The sequence below is a fragment of the Littorina saxatilis genome, linkage group LG13 (genome assembly GCF_037325665.1).
Source record: "Littorina saxatilis isolate snail1 linkage group LG13, US_GU_Lsax_2.0, whole genome shotgun sequence".
NCBI lineage: Eukaryota > Metazoa > Mollusca > Gastropoda > Littorinimorpha > Littorinidae > Littorina > Littorina saxatilis.
In genome coordinates, this window is record NC_090257.1 from 7,336,639 (window position 1) to 7,349,068 (window position 12,430).

The 12,430-nt window shown below is 41.1% G+C and overlaps 1 protein-coding gene across 1 annotated transcript in view; it reads right to left on the minus strand.

Annotated features, from left to right (window-relative positions):
• LOC138946383 (uncharacterized) overlaps positions 1-2,645 on the minus strand; it is a 22,266-nt gene extending 19,621 nt beyond the window's left edge. The window contains exons 1-3 of the mRNA XM_070317962.1: positions 2,482-2,645; positions 1,478-1,600; positions 942-1,181 (exon numbers count right to left, since the gene is read on the minus strand). Of these exons, the coding sequence (XP_070174063.1) occupies positions 942-1,181; positions 1,478-1,600; positions 2,482-2,521 (403 nt within the window). The 5' untranslated portion in view covers positions 2,522-2,645. The remainder of the gene's footprint in view (positions 1-941; positions 1,182-1,477; positions 1,601-2,481) is intronic.
• Between the last annotated feature and the right edge of the window lie 9,785 nt (positions 2,646-12,430).

A 12,430-nucleotide genomic window follows, 5' to 3' on the forward strand; every position in this document is an offset into this window, starting at 1 on the left:
ATGCATAATATTTGGCACAAGGATACACATGACTTGTATCTTCAATCATTTAGAACGGTAATTTTTACTAAAGACTACAGTTGAATTTAGATTAATTTTTGGAATAAGGATTAATTAATTTCTAACTGCATATTCATTAATCTTTATTTCAAAAATTAATTTAAATTGATCACATGATGAGATCACGCGCACGCATATACTCAGGCGGAAACGCAAAATCGAAACTTCCCTTCCCTCCCCCACCAGCTACACCTACACACTTTATATATACCTCCTTACCTCCACTCTCGTCACACTGACGCATGCATTTTAGCATGCACACAAACACGCCCCTCCTCAACCCATCCCACACTGAATCTCCGTGTCATTCTCGTTACACTCACCACCTCCCCACTTCCTCAAACCATCACACACTGAATCTCCGTGTCATTCTCGTTACACTCCCCACCTCCCCACTTCCTCAACCCATCCCACACTGAATCTCCGTGTCATTCTCGTTACACGCCCCACCTCCCCACTTCCTCAACCCATCCCACACTGAATCTCCGTGTCATTCTCGTTACACGCCCCACCTCCCCACTTCCTCAACCCATCCCACACTGAATCTCCGTGTCATTCTCGTTACACGCCCCACCTCCCCACTTCCTCAACCCATCCCACACTGAATCTCCGTGTCATTCTCGTTACACGCCCCACCTCCCCACTTCCTCAACCCATCCCACACTGAATCTCCGTGTCATTCTCGTTACACGCCCCACCTCCCCACTTCCTCAACCCATCCCACACTGAATCTCCGTGTCATTCTCGTTACACGCCCCACCTCCCCACTTCCTCAACCCATCACTCACTGAATCTCCGTGTCATTCTCGTTACACGCCCCACCTCCCCACTTCCTCAACCCATCCCACACTGAATCTCCGTGTCATTCTCGTTACACTCACCAACGACCTTGACCCAGGCTGTCTGGCGGTACAGAGTTTCGTCGCCATTGTTGTCTACAGTGTTAACGGTGACGCTGTAGTTGCCAGACTCCAAGATGGTGGCGCAGCTCAGCTCTATCCCCCCGTCCTGCAGGTGGGAAAGACGTCCAGAGAACTCAGACATGGGCATAAAGGTGTCGTCCACATAGGAGGCTAACATCTCCGTCGCGTTGCCCTCGGGTTGGCACGTCCACACCATGTCTGGATGAAGAAGTACAGACACAGTTAGCCGACCAAAGAAAGGTCACATTATCTGTGTCTCTAACGGGCATTCAACTACATATCTCTGGGTTTTTTCTCCATTGAGTGAAATATGTCAGTGTATATTCAAAGGGGACACAACTTTACGGAACAGAAAAAAAGCCTAGCAGTGCTGATGGAGACGCAACTGATATGAATCTGATGGCAAAAGAGTACAATACTCTCGAAATGTCACACTGTGCGAGAGGAAGAGAGATGCTCATGTCAGAAGCCATGTCTTCTTTTCTACACCGTACCTTTGACGTGTTCATCCTGGGCCAGCGTGAAGTTCCAGAAGAGTCGGATGTTTTGCCCAGAGCACACCTCCATAGGCCCGGAGTTGTCTTGAAACCTCTCCGCCCACTGCAGACCGCTGTAGCCTAAAGTATGGTGAGCGATAGATAGTTGTTGGCATTAAACAATTTCTAAAACGACACACACTATTTGTGTGCACTTCACAAAGTAAATGCCTACAACATGTGTAACAGAGTAAGTGAGAGTTACGCGGAACCAACCTCCTGGCACCTGAGAGAATAGCAAGCATTGAAATGAACAAGCGACTTTCATCTGCGTTGTCTTTGATGGATGAAGTCGCTTGTTCATTTCAATGCTTGTTATTTTCTCAGGTGCCAGGAGACTGGTTCCGTATAATCTCACTTACTCTATTACACATGTCGTATGCATTTAGAGCGTTTACTTCCCTTTGTTTATCATATCTCTGAACAGCGCTCTGCCTCACTCAGTTAAGAATGTTACTAGATTACCAACTAACTGATGAAACAATTTAATTGTTATGACTTTATCTTGAGAATATCTCAAGCATGACAAGTTTAGATGATCTTGAAAAATGTCCACACTTCCACAGTTTACAATTAAACATTGCAGAAACAGATATGAAAACACATGCCAGCTAAGGCTAAACATACTGAAGTTTACATGATCTTGGAAAATGTCCACACTTCCACAGTTTACAATTAAACATTGCAGAAACATATGCAAACACATGCCAGCTAAGGCTAAACATACATTGCAAAGGAACACAACGCCATCATCTCTAGACAGGAACAAGTACAATCAGTAAAGAAAGAGCTAAAAACAAACAAGAGGATCCATTTCACGAAAAACAAAGTGTTAACATCCCACACATTAACTTTGTCAGGAATGATTTTAAAAAATACGTCAACATTGATCCCACAAAATCCAGAATGTGTCCAATAGACAATAGTGGCCAACATGTATGACACAGACATGACACACTCACCAGCAAGCTGCAGCCAGAAGATCACCAGAAATCGGAACATCTTTTCACAGCTGGATTTTCCCCCGTGTAAGCGAAGCGTGAAACAGTGGTTGAGAGTTGGATGTCAACGGCTGGCTGCACCAGGTTTTATAGCAGGAGAGCACGTGCTTCAGATGAAGGCTGCACTGCCTCAAGTGGAGTGAAAGTGGCTGAGTGTCAAGGATGTCCGGAAAGATCGTGCCGATGAATACCATGCACTGCCCGGATCTTCCTGGTACTTACATATTATGCGTGGCTTGCACTTTCCCTTGTTTTGACATTGTGGTACGAGTCTACTCTCTCTGTAAGTCAGTGCCACGTCCCTCCGCCCCCAATTCTGTCTGTCTGTCTGTCTGTCCGTCTGTCTCTGTCCCTCTCTCTCTCTCTCTCTCTCTCTCTGTCCGTCTGTCTGTATGTATGTATGTTTGTCTGTCTGTCTCCCTCTTTCTTTCTCTTTGTCTCTGTCTCTGTTTCTCTCTCGATGACATACAAAGCCAAAGGATTTTGTTCAGGAGGACGACCTATGGACAGTTTATTATATGAACGGAAGCAAACGGTTAGAATAGGGCGTCGATAGAGCCAATAAACAGTGATGTGAACTTGTAGTATTTCATTCACTTGTAGACTTGTGAATTAGAAATCCACAGTGTTACTGCCCTTCCGCTCTCACTTGGCCTTGTTGTGGGGCCGGTGTAACACGAGAAAATTACTCTCACGAGATTTTTACTCCGGAGTAAACATTTCGTACGAAAAAGTTACTCCCTTTACGAAAAAAGCACTCCCCCATTACACGAGAACATTACTCCCCAAGACAGGTGAGTTCCGAGTAAACATTTCGTACAAAAATGTGACTCCCCTGACGAATAAATAACGAATAAATTACTTCACCCCAACACGAGCAATTTAACTTCCCATGCCAGGTGTACGAAATTGTTACTCCCTTGTCCCCTGTTAGTCTTGGTGGTGGAAGGGGTGGAGGGAGGGTAGCGCTACATTCGTGTGCGGGAGATCACTTTTTGGCATTATCCCTTCGCCCGCATCCCATTTTTGCGTACGAGATTTTTACTGGAAGTAAAAAAAATGGGGAGTAAAAATTTCGTGGAGGGAGTAATTTTTTCGTGCCTTGGGGAGTTCTTTTCTCGTACGAAAAGTGTACTCGGAGTAAGAATTTCGTACGAAATATTTACTCCGGAGTACATTTTTCGTGGAGTAAAAATGTCGTGTTACACCGGACGAGTCTGAGTGTTATGCAGGAAGTGGAAAGGGGGATGGCTAGTTTGTTACGTACAGGATGCACAGCTCCACCTATGTTATCTTAGTGTCAAGGAAAACATTTCCTAGTACTGTAAATAGGATTTTTCCATATTTGGTTACAGGATGGCACCCATTTGATTACAAGTTCTTGTGATTAATGACAGCTTGTCTTGTGAATTTCAGGATGTTTACGAAGCGTACGTTCTTAGAAGTAGAACAATGGATTGTCCCACTTCACCTACAAACAAGTCACGTAAGGCGAATTTACTGTACTATTTAGTCAAGCTGTCAAACTCACAGAATAAAACTGAACGCACTGCATTTTTTTTCAAAGACAAGACTGTTTCGTCAACCCCGCGAGAAGAAAATCGCTCACTTTACACGTGCAAAACGAAGTGAAATTGACAAGCCAGAATAGCACGGTAACGTATTGCGCTAAGCAGGAAAGCGCGCTTTTCTGTATTCTTTTGAACTTTCTGAGCTTGTTTCGAATACAACATATATCTACCGTATGTGTTTTTGGAATGAGGAACCGACAAGGAATAAGATATTATTGTTATTAAATCGATTTCGATGATTTAATTTTAATCACAATTTTCATAGTTTTAATTTTCAGAGCTTGTTTTTAACCCGAATATAACATACTTATATGTTTCTGGAATTAGAAAATGATGACAAATAAGATGAAATTGCTTTTGGATCGTTTTATAAAAAATAATTCTAATTACAATTTTCAGATTTTTGATGACCAAACTCATTATATAATTTTTAAGCCTCCAAGCTGAAATGCAATACCAAAGTCCGGCCTTTGTTGAAGATTGCTTGGCTAAAATGTCAATCAATTTCATTAAAAGAAAAGGGTGTGACAGTGCCGCCTCAACTTTAACAAAAAAAGCCGGATATGACGTCATCAGATATTTATAAAAAAAACAAAAGAGAAAAAGTTTGGGGGTATCATTTCAAGGAACTCCCATGTAAAGTTTCATGAAGATTGGTCCAGTTGTTTACTCTGAATTGCTCTACACACACACACACACACACACACACACACACACACACACACACACACACACACACACACACACACACACACACACACACACACACATACACCACGACCCCCTCTATGTTGAAACATTCAGTCAAAACTTGACTAAATGTAACAAGAGGCGAAGCCTTCAAGGCTCACGTAAGAAATCGACGAAACAGTAACACAAACTCAATCACTCCGTCACACACACACACACACACACACACACACACACACACACACATATACACACACACACACACACACACACACACACACACACACACACACACACACACACACACACACACACACACACACACACACAGTAAGCATAGGTGAAACTGTGCAAGAAAGCGAGACACTAGATCTAGATCTGTCTGTCTGTATGTAGCCTACTTACAGGGACACGACTGCCAACTAGTCACGGCCCGCTCAGAACAATGACCGAGACTTTCAGTAATTCCTTCGCGTGACGTCTAACCCTCTTACGCCATATAATGTGACGTCTTCAAATGACGAAATGTTAAAGTTTCTACCACAGACATACACACGCACACACGCACAGACGCACAGACAGACAAAGTTACGATCGCATTGGCTACACTTCGTGAGCCAAAAAGGAAGCATACCTTCACCATTAACAAGGATCCTTATTTGCACAATAAGCAACAATCGCTCCCACGTACTTTTAAATTCTGCTAAACAATTATTGCGACATTTCTTGTACTCAAACTAAAGCGTTCATTCCCCGTTACATTTCATTAAAAAAAACGCCTCGTGTAAACCATCTGTTTCTGATGACTGAGCTCCCCGAGCCTCTTCACACCGTACACACATTCTTCCATTTGAACTCTCACCGAACGGGAACATCCTGGTTGCTTTCCGTTCAGAGTGAGAACTTTTCAAAGATTTTATTTCGTGCAGTTAGAAAGGAAGTACATTAAAACAAATCGGAAGCCTCGTTTTGGCGCTAGACCTAACTTTTAAAATCCAAATAATAAATGGACAGCTTGTTATACAAACATTGTCAAAACACCAAAGAATTCGTTTATCTTCAAAGGAAGTAAGTACAGCTCGAAGTTTTAAAAGTTAGAAAGGATGTATGTCAAGCAAACCGGGTGAATGAGTCTGATGTGTGCCACTTAATTGCAGCTCTTTTGAATTGGTGATAGGGAAGTGGGCTACCAAAAACAACTTTGGCTTTTTTTAAATGCTGGTACGGGTCGACTGAGATTTCAACCATTTGATATTGTTTGTTGCTGTGCCTGTTTAGATTGCATAGTGTGCGCATACAAACGTACTTCCCCGACAGGGCGACTATCACATCAAATATGCTGCATCTTACCATTGCAAAGCAGACGAATTTTCGAACCACTACAGTTTCTTTGCAGATGCCGCCGCTCTGTTTTGTGTCACTATCAGTCATTTGATCTAGGGCGCTATCGCCCTTGTTATAACGTTGTGCAGGAATTGTATTTTAGATTCAGATGTGCACAACGACATGCTTTTGCAGATATAGAGCAGAAAGCACAAACGACTAAATTGATCATGTCTGAAACAAGTGGGTCACACGGGGCCCCGATGGTTCAAGGGTTGAATGACTTTGATAAAGTGACAAAGGCTGCATCCTGGTTTTGCGGGTAAACTAACAAGATCATGCGATACAGAATGTGGCACACACTTTCCTTTTTTTCTCACAATGTCGTCGTCAGTTTGTGATTTCAATGCGACTTGCTGTATCTGCAATAGCACGTAATTGTGTACCTCTGAATCTAAAATGCAACAAAAGACTGCGAGTCACACGACTTTATCCTTATCGGCGGCGGTTAGCTTCAAAGACGCAAGCCGATATGCAGAAACTTCGTCTGCTTGTATTGGTAAAACACGATCATTGCGTGAATTGCTTCCCTTTTTATATTTAGTCAAGTTTTGACTAAATATTTTAACATCGAGGGGGAATCGAAACGAGGGTCGTGGTGTATGTGTGTGTGTATGTGTGTGTGTGTGTGTGTGTGTGTGTGTGTGTGTGTGCGTGCGTGCGTGTAGAGCGATTCAGACCAAACTACTGGACCGATCTTTATGAAATTTGACATGAGAGTTCCTGGGATTGATATCCCCATACATTTTTTTCATTTTTTTGATAAATGTCTTTAATGACGTCATATCCGGCTTTTCGTGAAAGCTGAGGCGGCACTGTCACGCCCTCATTTTTCAACCAAATTGGTGGAAATTTTGGTCAAGTAATCTTCGACGAAGCCCGGACTTCGGTATTGCATTTCAGCTTGGTGGCTTAAAAATTAATTAATGACTTTGGTCATTAAAACAAAACAAAAAATTTATAAAACGATCCAAATTTACGTTTATCGTATTCTCCATCATTTGCTGATTCCAAAAACATATAAATATGTTATATTCGGATTAAAAACAAGCTCTGAAAATTAAATATATAAAAATTATTATCAAAATTAAATTGTCCAAATCAATTTAAAAACACTTTCATCTTATTCCTTGTCGGTTCCTGATTCCAAAAACATATAGATATGATATGTTTGGATTAAAAACACGCTCAGAAAGTTAAAACAAAGAGAGGTACAGAAAAGCGTGCTATCCTTCTTAGCGCAACTACTACCCCGCTCTTCTTGTCAATTTCACTGCCTTTGCCATGAGCGGTGGACTGACGATGCTACGAGTATACGGTCTTGCTGAAAAATGGCATTGCGTTCAGTTTCTCTGCGAGTTCGACAGCTACTTGACTAAATATTGTATTTTCGCCTTACGCGACTTGTTACATTTAGTCAAGTTTTGACTAAATGTTTTAACATAGAGGGGGAATCGAGACGAGGGTCGTGGTGTATGTGTGTGTGTGTGTGTGTGTGTGTGTGTGTGTGTGTGTGTGTGTGTGTGTGTGTGTGTCTGTGTGTGTGTGTGTCTGTCTGTCTGTCTGTGCGTGTGTGTGTGTAGAGCGATTCAGAGTAAACTACTGGACCGATCTTTATGAAATTTTACATGAGAGTTCCTGGGTATGATATCCCCAGACTTTTTTTCATTTTTTCGATAAATGTCTTTAATGACGTCATATCCGTTGTTTGTAAAAGTTGAGGCGGCACTGTCACACTTTCAATTTTCAATCAAATTGATTGAAATTTTGGCCAAGCAATCTTCGACGAAGGCCGGACTTCGGTATTGCATTTCAGCATGGAGGCTTAAAAATTAATTAATGACTTTGGTCATTGAAAATCTGAAAATTGTAATTAAAATTATTTTTTTGATGTGTGTGTGTGTGTGTGTGTGTGTGTGTGTTTGTGTGTGTGCGTGTGTGTGCGTGTGTGTGTGTGTGTGTCTGTCTGTCTGTCTGTGCGTGTGTGTGTGTAGAGCGATTCAGAGTAAACTACTGGACCGATCTTTATGAAATTTTACATGAGAGTTCCTGGGTATGATATCCCCAGACTTTTTTTCATTTTTTCGATAAATGTCTTTAATGACGTCATATCCGTTTTTTGTAAAAGTTGAGGCGGCACTGTCACACTTTCAATTTTCAATCAAATTGATTGAAATTTTGGCCAAGCAATCTTCGACGAAGGCCGGACTTCGGTATTGCATTTCAGCATGGAGGCTTAAAAATTAATTAATGACTTTGGTCATTGAAAATCTGAAAATTGTAATTAAAACTATTTTTTTTATAAAAATATCCAAAATTACTTTTATTTTATTTTTCATCCTGTTCTGATTCCAAAAACATATAAATATGTTATATTCGGATTAAAACAAGCTCTGAAAATTAAAAATATAAAAATTATGATTAAAATTAAATTTCCGAAATCGTTTTAAAAACAATTTCATCTTATTCCTTGTCGGTTCCTGATTCCAAAAACATATAGATATGATATGTTTGGATTAAAAACACGCTCAAAAAGTTAAAACGAAGAGAGGTACAGTAAAGCGTGCTATGCAGCACAGCGCAACCGCGACCGCGCTAAACAGGCTCGTCACTTTCACTGCCTCTTGCACTAGCGGCGGATTACGGTCATTGTGAAAAAATGCAGTGCGTTCAGTTTCATTCTGTGAGTTCCACAGCTTGACTAAATGTAGTAATTTCGCCTTACGCGACTTGTTTAAAACTTTCAAAACCTCGAGTTGTACTGATCTTGATGAAAAAATAAATCTGTTATGATTTAAGAATGTTTGTGTGACAAGCTGTCAATTTATCATTTAAATTATAAGAGCTAGTTCAAGCGCCAAAACGAGGCGTCCGATTGTGGTACTAGACAATCCGGCTGGCCACGCAAAACTGAATAAATTCTTTGAAAAATACTCGCGCTATACGGAGGGCACCTAGGATGTTCTCAAGCGGTGAGTGTAGGAACGAAAGGGTGTTTGTACTGTGTGTAAAAGCCGGACAGTGTCTGTGACCAGAAACGGATGATTTACGGGAGGCTGTGTGTGCCTTTAACGTCAGACTAGAAACTAAACTAACAACACTAATATTATGTTGACTGACTGAACTTGCAAATACGATTCACGAATCTAAAGTCGATCGCCAGGTATAGCAATGTGTACCCAATTACACATATAAGTATCATGAAATAAAGCACTTGTTCACACTGATACCAGTTCGAAGGTTTTGCTCGCGAATCTCTCACAGAAAGAGAAGACGGAAAAGCCTCAGTCCATTCTGAGTGCAGCTAAGTGCTGCGACCCAGCAGATCCTGTTGACTACACTGACACAGTTTTGCAAAACTATGTGAACTATGCAGAGCGGTCGATAAACAGGATGTGTGCACTAAGAAATCTTTCTCAGAAATGAAAGTAGGATGTAATCACCAGTCTCCGTGTTGACACGTCAATACGCGCCCAAGAATCACTGAGTTTCCTGCGAAGCGAAAGTCGAGTAATATGCGGGAAAACCCAGTGTAGTAGTCTGCCTTGTTTACAACGTGCGGCGTAAACAAAGTAGTTGGTTATTAGATAAATACAATCTTACATCTGGAAGTATATATATACACTCTTCAAAAAAAGTTAAGGATCGGTTGAAAAAACGGATCTAATTATAAAAAAATTGCCAAAAAATTAAACATCGACATAATAATTAAAAGATTAATGTGTTTGAATTCACAAATAAACAATGAGTCTTGACCTAGAATTGTGTTTGACAGGCAGAGTTATTTCCCTTTGTGGGACTTCTCAAAAGCTTCTGCATTTTGGAAGAAAAAGGGTGGGTTTTTTAATAGCCCCATGACATTTGCGGAACAAAAGGTTGTGATGCACGTGCTACAACAGCTAGGGTCCTGGCTATGAACATCGCTCACCAGCAAGACACTAGTAGCATCGTCAGTCCACTGCTCACGGCAAAGGCAGTGAAATTGACAAGAAGAGCGGGGTATTCGTTGCGCTGAGAAGGATAGCACGCTTTTCTGTACCTCTCTTCGTTTTAACTTTCTGAGCGTGTTTTTAATCCAAACATATCATATCTATATGTTTTTGGAATCAGGAACCAACAAAGAATAAGATGAAAGTGTTTTTAAATTGATTTCGAAAATTTAATTTTGATAATAATTTTTATATATTTAATTTTCAGAGCTTGTTTTTAAACCAAATATAACATATTTATATGTTTTTAGAATCAGCAAATGATGGAGAATAAGGTGAACGTAAATTTGGATCGTTTTATAATTTATTTTTTTATTTTTTACAATTTTCAGATTTTTAATGACCAAAGTCATTAACTATTTTTTTAGCCACCAAGCTGAAATGCAATACCGAAGTCCGGGCTTTGTCGAACATTACGTGACCAAAACTTCAACCAATTTGGTTGAAAAATGAGGGCGTGACAGTGCCGCCTCAACTTTCACGAAAAACCGGATATGACGTCATCAAAGACATTTATCAAAAAAATGAAAAAAACGTATGGGGATATCATACCCAGGAACTCTCATGTCAAATGTCATAAAGATAGGTCCAGTAGTTTAGTCTGAATCGCTCTACACACACACACACACACACACACACACACAGACAGACACACACACACACGCACGCACATACACCACGACCCTCGTCTCGATTCCCCCCTTTACGTTAAAACATTTAGTCTTTCTTTCTTTATTTATTTGGTGTTTAACGTCGTTTTCAACCACGAAGGTTATATCGCGACGAGGGAAAGGAATGGGGGAAAAGGGGGAGATGGGATAGAGCCACTTGTTAAGTGTTTCTTGTTCACAAAAGCACTAATCAAAAAATTGCTCTAGGGGCTTGCAACGTAGTACAATATATGACCTTACTGGGAGAATGCAAGTTTTTGACTAAATGTAAAAAGAAGTAAAACAAAAACAGTCGATCCGATGCAATGTTCTAAGCAACGCGAAGAAAAATGTCACTCGGACAAAACAGTTACTTTACAAACATTTCAACACTGCCTATGATATTAAACAAACAAACTGTAAACACTTCAAAAATACATCAAAATTAATCCTTCTGTACAGTACGGACCACAGACGATCAAAAGCAAATTGCTTATCAGGAAAGCTGAACACGTCCCGCACAACAAAGGCCATGGCCCATGCGAAGCGCTCGCAGATTGAAATTTGAGACGGCCTGTAAATTAACCAGTGGGCATAGGGAAGCTGGGTGTTGACAACTAATGATAACAGACTTGGAGGAACGAGTCGATGTAGCACATAGCAGACATTCTTTCAAAACTGAGGCGAACATCGGGAGGAATTTTTCTCCTGGAGAGACCTCCACTTGAACCCTGCGTTATCAGAGACTCGGACAGATGATACCTAAACAATCTGCAGTGGCCTGGGCCGTGGCAGCTAATTGAAATAGAATGGTGCTGGCTTTCCCTCTTTCTTTTTCCAGTCTTTCTCGCTCTCTGTGGTGGCAGCAGTCAAAAGCAGTGGCGTGCACAGACACAAGCATGTATAGTCTTGAGTCGAGCGTTTGAAAATGCCTGAGCCTGAAGGCGGGCGTAACTTACACCTCTTGGTATCAGTCTGCCTTAGAGATGAGGACGACAGTTGTATTTATGACCAGAATAGCGCGCTGCATTTTCCTGCATAGAACTAATATTCGCGTCTGCCGTGACGGTGCCTGAGCTAAACACTGGCGGGCACTGCTCACAGCCCGGCACACGGCACTGTAAACATTCCCCGTCCCTTCACCTCTCTCGCCACCATCCGCCCTACCCTTGGTCTCATGCCTGTGTACGCACAACTTACATTCTAAACTGAAGACACTTTTTGTAACGAGTTGTGAGAATTGTGTGGAATTCTTCATAACTATATTCGCAAAAGTAGCACGCATTGTAAACACTATTTTGTGTTTACCATATGTTCTCCTTTTGCAAGTAGGGTTTGTACGCACCAGTCTACACAACTCGTTACAAAAAGTTACAAAAAGTGGAACGCTTCTGTTTACACTATTCAAGGAGAAGGAGACCTTGTTACATGTATGTAAAAAGTTGGTATCAAGTTGTATCCTATATATGTGAGGGAGACACTCATGAGATACCAATATCGTTCAAACCACACGTGTGTATATCATGTAAATAAACTATTTTAGGTCATACATGAATTAACTGTTTTTTTTCCGTCAGTTAATTCATGTATATGTTACAGGCATTAAGTGAAACCAGGCATTACGCGT